We start from the raw sequence: 11518 nt of genomic DNA on the forward strand, positions 1-11518 counted from the left end.
ATTGAGACATGAAAATAAATGACTATGGAATAATGTAGGCCTTTTCGCGAAGTTGAGTGGTTTCATATCATGGCCAGGTATGTTGGTCTTCAACTCTGGTATTTCCTAATTAGAGGGGCAACAATATATCTGGAAGCTTCCAGCTCAGAAAAGCTGATACATAACACTTCCTCACTACCACATGCCGTGCAGCCATTGTGCTGATTTAAAATATGTCTTGATATGATGACCTGCAATTTTAGGAAAATGTGGCTGTAGGACTATTGTAGTTTGAAACTTATCATTTAGGCCTGGAGCAGTGGTTCTCAACCTTCCTAATGCCGCGACCCTTTGATACAGTTCATCTTGTGGTGACCCCAACCCCCCATCCAGCTGGCCAGGGAGGGGGGGCAGGAAGGCCGCTCCGCCCATCCTGGTTGGAGAAGCGCCATTCCTCTCCCTCTCTCTCTCTCTTCTCTTTCTCTTTCCTCTCTCTCTCTCTTTCCTCTCTCTTTTCCTGTTTCTCTCTCTTTCCTCTCTTTGTCTTTCCTCTCTCTCCCTCTTTCCTCTTTCCCTTTCCTCTCTTTTTCTCTTTCCTCTCCCCCTTTCCCTTTCTCCTCTTTCCTCTCTCTTTCTGTTTCCTCCCTTTCTCTTTCCTCTTTTCCTGTTTCTCTTTCCTTTCTTCTCTCTCCTCTTTCTCTCTTTCTTCCCTTTCTTTCCTCTTTTCCTGTTTTTTCCTCTTTCCTTTCTCTTTCCTCTATTTCTCTTTCCTCTCTCTTGCCATCTTTCCTCTTTTCTCTCCCTCTTTCTCTCTTTCCTCTCTTTCTCTTTCTGTTTCCTTTCTCTTTCTCTCTCTTTCCTCTGTTTCACTCTTTTTCTCTCTCTCTCTTATGGCAGCATTATCGGGGATCCCCGCCGCCCCCAGCCCGGCCGCCGCCCTCGCTGGGACTAAGCGCTGCCCAGCCTCGCCCTCTGCCCATCGATGAAGCCGTGGTGGGGGCTAATGCCACGCGGTCCCTGCCAGCCCCTTTGCCAGCCCGTCTGCTCCCCCCAGGCACACTTCTTGTCCCAGTGCCCGCCTGAGCCACCTGGGGGGCGGCAAGAGGAAGAAGGGGAGGAGGAAGAGGAGGGCAAAGAAGCCGCCGCCAGCGCCGGGCCCCTACCATTGCTGCATCCCCTTCTTCCTTACCGGCAGCCTAGACTCCAGCGCGCCTTCCCGGCCAGTGGGGCCAATGGTCAGGCTGGCTGGGGATCGCAGGGGCTGGTTTCCCTTGGGCCATGGCTTGCGGGAGGGCTGGCCCACTCAGCGGAGCCTCCAGTGGGCCGCTCCCAGCAGGGATCGCAGGGCTTCCCCAGGCGGCTCCAAGGCCACAAGGCCCTGGCCACACTTCTCCCAGGGGGTGGGACACCTGGGCGCAGGGCCAATCAGGAGCCCTGCAGGAGGTAAGTCCGCCTGAGAGAGAGAGAGAAAGAAGGGAAGCGAAAGTGCCTCTCTGTCTCTCTCTCTGCAAATGGCAGAGGAGGCCATGCGGAGATAGATGCGGAGTGGTGTCTTGGTTCCTAAGACCATCGGAAATATGTGTTTTCCGATGGTCTTAGGCGACCCCTGTGAAAGGGTCGTTCGACCCCCAAAGGGGTCGTGAACCATAGGTTGAGAACCGCTGGCCTAGAGAAAAGCGGTGTGGTGGCCTAGAGGTAGAGCTCTCACCTCACAATCAGGAGGGTGTGAGTTCGATTCTAGGTAGCAGCAGATATTTCTCTCTCTGGGCACAAAGATAAAATATCTGGTGTGAACTCCGCATAGGTGTCAGGAAGGGCATCCCCAACAATAAAGCCTCAGCTCCATTCAATCACCCCAACTCCATTCCAATGCAAGGGATTACAGGGTTGTTAACAGAAAAAAAATGTAGGCCCGGTTTACAAAGACATAATCTGGGGCAGCAATTAGCTATAACATACTGTACATTGTGTAAATTGTGACAACACCTGGAAAACGTCATTTGCCTTGCTAGATTTCAGAGTGTCCCATATCTTGAACGGCTCTGAATGGTGTTATATTTTTGTATAAAATAAGGAAGTACAGCAATAAATATCTAATATATGTGCACGAGTATTTATAAATGTCTATGGAGATTCTTAGTCATCCAGGTCATGGTTGTCCCAAAAGTGCTTTTTTCATGAGGCAAGACGTTTGAAGACGTTTCACTTCTCATCCAATAAGCTTCTTCAGCTCTGACTGGATGGTAGAGAATAGAAGGATTTATATTCCTTGCACTCAGCTGGTCATTTGCCTTCTTTTAGAGAGTTGTTGGGCATTAGTTACAGTATTCCAGTGGCTCAACCATGACTGATTGACAGCCCCCTGTACTATCCTTGGTTAAGAAAGGCAAGGGCTGAGTGGTTATAATTCTTTGCAAACAATTAAAACAACTCAATTCCACCCTGATCAAGTTCCAAGGGGAAATGGAAGAATTGGGCAATGGAAGAAATAGATTGATTGGATTGCCTTTATAATTTTTTAAATAACTCAAGGCAGTGAACATACCTAATACTCCCTTTTCCTCTTATTTTCCCTACAATAACAACCCTGTGAGGTAGGTTGGGTTGTAAGAGAAGTGACTGGCCCAAAGTCACCTAGCCAACGTTATCTAGAAGTGCCCAAAGTTGTCAGAATGGAGAATATTGCCTTCTATTTTTTATTTCCCAATGTTTTGCACACTTTCTTCCATCAATGTTCTTATCAAAAAAATGTATTAGGACAGAAGGTGATATAACTACACAAGGTCTCAGCGGCATTTAGAGTCTTATGCCTGAGAACCCTGGGTAATAAATGGGACAATGAACAGTAAGTTTATGGGATTATTTTTTAAAATTCAAAAACAGCAGCAGTCACATAATATAATTAGTCCAAATATATTGCATTAGTAATGTTTACACACAATGGCTTAAGGTCACCAGGGTTTGCAAGGGAGATGTGCATTATTCCATTAAAAAAATCTGTTGGCAAGATTTTTTTTCATCAAATAAAGTCATTCTTGTTTTATCTAGTCTGGTTGTTGGCCTAGCGAGAAACTGCTCAACTCATCACATGGCTGTTGTCCTGTTCCTTCAGCTTGGCTATTTCAGCTTGCTAAGCTTTGATTTCCTTGCTATGGTTTAGGAACTGGCCCCTTCACAAATGGGTGTCCACTAGCTTCTCCTCCATCATGGCCCCAATCTAGTTATGGTACAGCTGGGAGACCCAATATTCTTTCTTTTAGCTCTAAAATGTTCCAGGGACAGCATTTACCTGTTTGGTTTTCAGTAGAAAGAGAAGACAAGGGAGAGAATGTGACTAGATAGAACCATATCATTGGCCCCATATGAGATTTCCAGAGAAGACCACTTCTGAATAAGGCCCTATTTTTTCTGCCTCTATTGCCTGCTTAGACATAGAGATACAGGCCTAAATTGCCTCGTTCTTAGTCCAAGAAAGAGAAAAAGAAAATATGTCTTTCCTTTCCCCAAGGCTCTCACATGCCAGCAATTCCAGAGCAGGTTGCCTACCTAAAGGCAGCAGTGAGCCTCACACAAGTTTTCCAAGCAACAGACTCTGGAAGCTATCTTATATATGACATGCTTGAAAGTGAATCTCATTACTTGTTATTTGGAAGAGTGGTTATCAGGACATATGGGGGTGGGTTATTAAGCCCCACACAATAAATAAATAATGTCAAAGAGCTAGGAAGAACCCCTTTCTTGAAATATTTTGGTTGACTGACTTACTGATGGATTGATTAATTGATTATATGCTATCAAATTGGTGTCAGATCTTAACAGCCACTTACACAGATTTTTTCCATACAGTCCCTAATTTGTACTCCTGAAGGACCCACAATTACTGGAGTTACTGAATACTTGGAGAAACCATGAATTGCTTGCAGCATGAGATAGGCAATTCTCTGGAGATATCATTTAAATATTGAGGCCATATCATGAATGTTCTTTATACACTTGTCTGAAGACCGCCATTAATCAATATTAACTTAATTTACAATAATAAAAAAATCTGGAACTCTTAAGTTTATCCTGAATATAAGTCCTCATTCCCAAATGAACTCCTGCCTCTATTCTTTCATGGTTCACACTTGCCCTATACAAGATGTTTCTTCCCTTCCCTATTGTGGATTTTGTCATAAAATGGCTGCCACAAAAGGCCTGATTCTTCAAGCCATGAATGGAGATTCTGCCATGAATGTGTATGGAGTCCAAGTGGAGGTCAGAAACAGTCTTGAAAATCAAGATAAATTATGTTGAAGCCTGCCTGGCCCTTTGCTTTGCAGCAAAACAGCTTCTTTGGGGGAGACAGAAGGAAAAATGTCTAAAAATAATAGCTTCCACACAAACTATGTTCATTGTGCATATCCTACCTAGCTGACCACAGCAATAGTTTTCATTTTGCAATGTTCACTTTCCCAACTGGTGCCCGATTAATGGCAAGAGGATCGATTTTTGTAAATATTCAAAGGAAAAATATTCCCACAAAATATTTTTTATTTTTCCATATCTCCATAATTGCAGTGGCCCAGTCTTTTACACATTTAATCAGAAAGTGTGATTGAAATCTGCATAGTGATTAAATTAAAATGTGTCCTCCCCAAACATAATGATTTTAATAGCTTGATCAAAATGAAAGTTATAAAATAGAATTTAGTGCCCAAGCGGAATTGCAGCAAATCACACAGTTTACAGTTATAACTGTCCTTCATGCTGGGTTCAAAATTAACAGCCATCATGGGGGGGGGGGGGTAAAAAAAAATCTAAGCATGCTTAGAAACAGATGGGATATTTTGCTTCATTGCGCAGAACAGAGGTAACAAGAACCAAAATAATGTTTTGTGCGGTAAGTTTTAAAAAATGAAGTTGGTCATGCTGTGGCAAAAGGATGTTGAATTGATGGCCCACTCAGTTTCATTTCAGATTCCAAACTTAATTCATGAGTATCAAACTACTCATCATCTCCCTCATATTCTCCCTCAGTTTGACCCACAACAGACATATTGTGAGGTTACTTATATTCTGGGTTCTTTAAAGAAAAAGCACAATGGGCTTTAGGATACATAGCTAGAACCTGTGCTATTAAACAACAATAGCCATAATATAATTGTTTATGATACTTTCACAAAAAGCAGGTTTTGGGGTATAGGCTTTAAATAAAAGGTTACAAGAGCTTTGTAGCTTCTTGTTTGCCTGTGCATTTTTACCCAGATGGAATCACCACAAGGTACTTTGTTAGAATCAGCTTAAGACATTTTTGTTTCTGGTTGAGTTAATAACAGTAACAGATTTGTACATACATAGAAAGAATAAGCTATACAAATTGCTTACAAGAAGGAATGCTTAAGAAGGAACTCTTTTTGAAGCATTAAAGAAGCCTCATTATTTACACAAGAATAGGAAAGATAAGGGGCGTTGTCTTACCTGAACGCCTTTTCTCAGCATGAAGATGTAGCATCCACCGATTGGGTAATCAAAGCCCTCCTGCTCAGATTTAGACTAAGACCAAACTTTAGCCACGCCTCCCTTGGGCGCTCCTTTCCCAGTTTTGTCGAGGCGAAGCATTCATTAGGTCCGACACAGTAGCTCCTCCTGAAAAAAATCTGCCTAGACTAAGTGTTAAGGGTGGGTGTGGATGCTACATCTTCATGCTGAAAAAAGGTGTTCAGGTAAGACAACGCCCCTTCTCCAGCATGATAGATGTAGCATCCACCGATTGGGACATACCAAAGCCACCCGTGTCCCTGTCGGGAGGGAAGTCTAGGCTTGTGGCTCATGCGTAGAGACTACCTGCTGCAGAACCCTTCTGCCGAAGGATGCGTCTGAGGCAGCGAATTTATCAAGCTTGTTATGCCTTATAAATGAAGAGGGGGAAGCCCAGGTGGCTGCCCTGCAAATTTCCTCAATCAAGGCCTGAGTGGACCAGGCCGCAGATGTAGCAGCGCTACGTGTAGAATGAGCAGTGATGTGAGGAGGAACAGGAAGAGACTGAGTCCTGTAAGCGTGAGAGATGCAGGCCCTAATCCATCTACCAATGGTCGAGGATGATACTTTCAGACCCATGGAAGAAGATTGGAAAGACACAAACAAGGCCTCCGATCTACGAAATGCAGCGGTTCGCTTCACATAGTGATGCAAAGCCCTGCGTACGTCTAATGTATGCCACAATCTTTCAAGACGGTGAGAAGGTCGCGGACAAAAGTCCGGAAGAATCAGATCTTGATACCTGTGGAAGCTAGTATTGACTTTCGGAATGAAAGAAGGGTCCAATTTTAGGATCACTCTGTCATCCAGAAAAACACAAAGATCCTCCCTGATCGAGAGTGCAGCAAGTTCCGAGATGCGTCTTGCTGAGGTGATGGCTATCAAAAAGGCTACTTTCAATGAAAGGAAGTGTAGTGAACAAAATCTGATGGGTTCAAATGGTGAACTGGTAAGAACCTGCAGAACCCTTGGCAGGTCCCATGTGGGATATCTGTGTACTACAGGGGGACCTGTATTAACGGCTCCCTTAAGGAAGGCCGTAACAGCTGGATGATGAGATAGCTGTACCTGATCCCCACAAATGAGGACTGTGGATAATGCTGCGATCTGCCTACGGATGGTATTGTGAGACAGTCCCCTGTTTAGTCCGTCTAAAAGGTAGTCCAATAATATCGGAATGGTGGTAGCCAGTGGGTTGACCCTCCTGGTGTTATACCATGCACAGAAACTTTTCCACGTGGCATCGTAGATCCTGTTAGTGGAGGGACGTCTGGAGGCTTGAATTATAGCAATCACTCCAGTCGAATAGGACTGTCTAATTAAGCTCTCCCTTTCAAGTGCCAAGCGGCTAGTTGAAGCCACTGCGGGTCCGGATGTTGGAGCTGACCCTGACTGAGGGAGATGCGATCTGCTGGAATCTTCCAAGGTGGGGAGATCGATAGGTCCACGAGATCTGCAAACCAAGGACGCCTTGGCCAATGTGGGACCAGCAAGATTAATACTGCCCCCTCTAATAGGAGTTTCCTGATGACAGCTGGAATCAGGGGAAGTGGAGGGAAGGCATACAGAAGTCCCTTGGGCCATCTGCTGCGTAGCGCGTCCGTTCCCTCCGCCCCCCCCCCCCGTGACGGAAACCGCGTGAAATACCTGGGAAGCTGAGCATTTGCTGGCGAAGCAAACAGGTCTACCTGAGGCTGCCCGAACCTCTCCGATATTTCCCTGAAGAGGTTCGGTTCCAATCGCCACTCCGAGTGGTCTATCGTCGCTCTGCTTAGAGAATCTGCCTGACGATTCTCCTCCCCGGAAATGTGTTCTGCTCTGATGGATTTCAGATGGGATTCTGCCCACAGACCCAATGCTAGGGCCTCCTGCATGAGGGACCAAGATTTGGTCCCTCCCTGTCTGTTGATATGAGCCTTGGCTGCGACATTGTCCGTCATTACCAGGACATGATTCCCCTTCACTATGTTGGAGAACTGGCAAAGAGCCAGGTGTATTGCCCTGAGTTCTAGCCAATTTATATTGTGCGTGAGGTCGTGCTTGGACCATTGACCCTGAGCCATATGTGTCTGCGTGTGCGCTCCCCAACCGAACAGACTGGCGTCCGTGGTCAGGATAAGTCTGTGAGGCTCCTTGAAGAATGTCCCCTTGTGTATGGCTGGTGACCCCCACCATCTGAGTGACTGTAGAGTGTGGTACGGAACTCTCACCTTCCGTGTGGAGGCACTCATGTTCCGCTTCTGGAAGGGAAGCAGGAACCATTGTAGATGTCTGGAATGAAGACTGGCCCACGGCACTATTCCTAGGCAAGAAATCATCTTCCCCAACAGCTGTGACAACTGGACAAGGGGAACTACCTTCTCTCTCTGGATCCTGTGAACTAAGGATCTGATACCGTCCCTGCGTTCCTGGGAGAGGTAGACCTTGCATAGGTCTGAATCTATCACCGCCCCTAGATGCAAGATCCGAGTGGTAGGGGTGGTGTGGCTCTTCTTGAAATTTACTGAGAAGCCGTGTCTCTGAAGTGTCTCTATTGTAGTCTGTAGATCTAGTTGAGCAGTGTGGAATGAACTGGACTGGATGATTATATCGTCCAGGTCACATTGTACTCTTACCGGTATTAATCTGAGATGTGCCGCTAATACTGCCAGTATCTTTGTGAATACCCGTGGTGCCGAGGATAGACCGAAGGGAAGTGCCCTGTACTGATAATGTCTGTTTGCATGGCAGAAGCGGAGGAATCTGCGGTGATGTGGTCTGATAGGAACATGAAGGTAGGCTTCTGTCAGGTCTATGGAGGAGAGGTAATCTCCCTTCCTGACACTTGCTAGAATGGACTTGAGGGACTGGATTTTGAACTTCCTGTAGATTAGGAAGCGGTTGAGTCCCTTTAGATCTAATATTGCTCTCCATCCCCCTGAGGGCTTGGGAACCACGAAGAGAATGGAGTAGAACCCTTTTCCTTTTTGTTCCGGAGGAACTGATTCTATGGCTCTTATTTCTAATAAGTGTGATATTGCTGTGTCTACTAGTTCGGCCTTGTGTGCGTGTCTTGAGGCGGGGCACTGAAGGAAACGGTCTGGTGGTATGGACTTTAGTTCTAGGGCTAGACCGAATCTTATGGTCTCTCTCACCCAGGTATCGTTTGTGGTGACCTCCCAAGTGTCGCTGAACAGGGTTAAGCGTCCGCCTATGGGAGGGTCCAATCTGGCATCACTTAGACCTTCGGAATGAACGGCCTCCCGCCCCCCTGAAGGGTCGCTTGGTCTGGAACTGACCCCTGGCTCCTGAATTCTGGCGGTCCTGTTGGCGATCCTGTCTGGGGGAGAAGGATCGGGAACCTCTGGGCCAATCCCAGGACTGCCCTGATCGAAAGGGCTGCCTCCATTCCCAAGAACTTCCGGCCCTGAAGGACTGCCTGCGAAATTCTTGTTGAGGTCTCCTATCCGTCTTCTTGGACGGATGAGCTAAGGCTTTTCTCTTATCCTTCCCTTCAACTAGGTACGGCAATAGGATTTGGCCAAATAAATTCTTGCCACTGTAGGTGTCTGTAGCAAGATGCCATCTTGACTTTAGGTCAGCCCTCCACTGTTTGAGCCACATGAATCTGCGGGACGCAACTGTGGCTGCAATAGATCTGGCCGAAAATTTGGTGGAGTTGAGGGAAGCATCTGACATGTATTCCGCCGCTGTTACTAGTTTACCTAGAGTATGTTGTGCGCGTACCTGGTCTGGAGGAATTAATGCCTGTAGTTCCCGGAGCCACATGATAGAAGTTCTCGCGAAAAAGGACGAGGACGAAGACGCCCTGATGGCCCAGGCAGAGGCCTGGTGAGCCCTGCGGAGAGAAAACTCAAAACGTTTATCTTCCACCTTGAGATGTTCGGCCATGTCTCCAGGAACAGTGGATGTGGAGAACAAAGATGTTAATGGAGCGTCCACTTTGGGAACCTCTAGAAGGGAAGAGAATGCAGAAGATACATTATGCAATCTCTTTTCTGTGCTGCTAGGAGAGGATAGGGTGGCCAGTGAGGTCCACTCTTTTTCCACCGTCTCGTGGAAAACAGCTGGACAAGGAACTTGTTTTTCCTCTACCACCTTTCTAACAAACAAAGGGTTTGACTCTTGCACAGCCAAGGTAGATGGCTTGGGTTCCTGCTCCGAGACCAGGTTGGCTGTTGTGCAGGCTTTTAACAAAAGAGATTTTAATAGGTTTGGATCAAAAAGCCCCGATGTTGGGGTTGGATCCTGATTTACCTCCTCATCCTCAGACATAGGTCCTTCAGTTGTCACCAGGTCAACAGATTCAGTCTCCCCAAACTGAGATGAAGTCTCAGAAATACCTGAACCCGCTGACTGGGGACGTCCAGTGCGGTCTGCGGGCAAGGGTGGAGAAGGTGAAACCTGTGAGGGACCAGCTGCTAAGGAAGAAGACATGAATTGATTGAAGGCCTGGTGCATAAAGCTCTGAAACTGTTGAGCCCATAAGGATCGCTCAGCTGAAGGCACACCAGCAGCGGTGGTCTCAGGAGTATGCGTACTAATGTTAGCAGGAGAAATGGAAGGCCCTGGCAGAGGGGATATAGGGATATGTTGTCTAGGGGCAGATAGACTGACCTGTTCAGTTCCCCCTTGAGGAGACCCTGCCCTGGGGGCTTGATAAGACGGCACCAGTGAGGGCTCATAAGGTGAGCTGGCCAGAGAAGCAGGGGGAACCAATTCAGCTTCTCTGGACCTGAGCCTTTGTGCTTTGGAGAACTCTTGCTCCAGTGCCTGGTGTCTCCTCGAGGCCTCTCGCTCAGCAGTCTTGGAGGGTTCTTTGGTTGATAAATGCTTGGTTTTAGCTTTTTTCCTTCCCCCCTGTATTTGAATCAGAGGATCTGCGTTTTGCTTGAATGGGGGGAATATCAGAACCCTGCAAAGCCTGAGGAGACTCACCATCTGCCATTGTGCCCAGGCTTTCCAGGTAGGAGAAGCCCTGGGGTGGGGGTAACTACGCAGATCAAGTTGTCCGGGAGGGAAGCTTCCCACGCCCTAAGACAACCACAATGGCAAACAGCCAGAACAGCTGTCTAAAACTGTCTGCTGGGCCCTGCCGGCACAGCGCCGGGAGCTAAACAGAACAGGTCAGGAACCCCACAATTTAAGATAATAGGTGTTATTATTGTTATTATTATTTTTATTTTATTTTATCTTATTTTATTTTACTTTTGTAATAAATCTCTGAGAAGCAATGCGTCGAAAAAACAACAGCTAAACCCCCAAGAGGACCCAACGCAGTGAGTCACTAATGCTAGGCCTGAATTGGAGGCAAACAGCAACCTTAAAATGGAGACCACGCCCAGCACCAAATTCAAAATGGCGGCCGCAGGTCTTCTTTGTGCCTAAAAATGGCCTCTCCTCTTAGTCAGAGCTGTAAGACAGCTTCTCCAGCCTCATCTTTGAAGTCCCTGTTCAGGCAGGCAAAAAGACGGAGGGAACCACACACACTTCCCCCCTTACAGCTATAAGGCACCACAAACTACTTGCGATTCTGCAGCCTGGGGGAGTCTCTGTGCGATCCTGGATAGAGCCTCGTGGCCACGAGGCAAGAGGGAAGCTCTGGTAATCGGCTGAATTCTCCAGAAACGCTGGCAATAAAAATTGTTATCAGACACAAGGGAAGCCTCCCTCGGTGTGCTGAACAGATACTCTGAGCTGAAAACTGCCTCAGCTGCAAAGCTCCGAAGATCCACGAGGCCAATTAGGCCCTCTGGAAAGCAACTCTCCAAGGTTGCTAATTCACTATCCTTTACTAAAAAAACAAAAAGTATGTAAAGAGTACACTACAGGAAGCTATATTAACAATCCTAATGCTACACTATTTAAACTAACAATTGCTGAGGAGCTAACAAAACTGTGTCCTCTCTGAGCATAGACTAAGACAAAACTGGGAAAGGAGCGCCCAAGGGAGGCGTGGCTAAAGTTTGGTCTTAGTCTAAATCTGAGCAGGAGGGCTTTGATTACCCAATCGGTGGAT

The 11518-nt window shown here is 46.7% G+C and overlaps 1 protein-coding gene across 1 annotated transcript; it reads right to left on the reverse strand.

Moving 5' to 3' along the window:
- Positions 1 to 5372: 5372 nt before the first annotated feature.
- On the reverse strand, positions 5373 to 10942 carry LOC120301809 (actin cytoskeleton-regulatory complex protein PAN1-like). Its single transcript, XM_039329450.1, has 3 exons — positions 9757 to 10942; positions 9226 to 9337; positions 5373 to 5607 (listed from the first exon to the last, which is right to left on the reverse strand). The coding sequence occupies exons 1-3, from the start codon at positions 10438 to 10440 to the stop codon at positions 5528 to 5530; spliced, it is 876 nt and encodes a 291-aa protein (XP_039185384.1). The 5' UTR covers positions 10441 to 10942; the 3' UTR covers positions 5373 to 5527.
- Positions 10943 to 11518: the final 576 nt, after the last annotated feature.

Source organism: Crotalus tigris, unplaced genomic scaffold (genome assembly GCF_016545835.1).
Source record: "Crotalus tigris isolate CLP2741 ecotype Arizona unplaced genomic scaffold, ASM1654583v1 scf7180000024397.1630199, whole genome shotgun sequence".
Taxonomy (NCBI): Eukaryota; Metazoa; Chordata; class Lepidosauria; order Squamata; family Viperidae; genus Crotalus; species Crotalus tigris.

Excerpts from the sequence above, each read along its gene's own strand:
- LOC120301809 (XM_039329450.1), bottom strand. The coding sequence starts at position 10,440 with ATGGTGAGTCTCCTCAGGCTTTGCAGGGTTCTGATATTCCCCCCATTC. Across the intron at positions 9,338-9,756 it reads CTATGTCTGAGGATGAGGAG|GGCTCACCAGGCCTCTGCCT; the intron begins GTAAATCAGGAT and ends TTCTCTCCGCAG. Across the intron at positions 5,608-9,225 it reads CATTAATTCCTCCAGACCAG|GAGGAGCTACTGTGTCGGAC; the intron begins GTACGCGCACAA and ends GATTTTTTTCAG.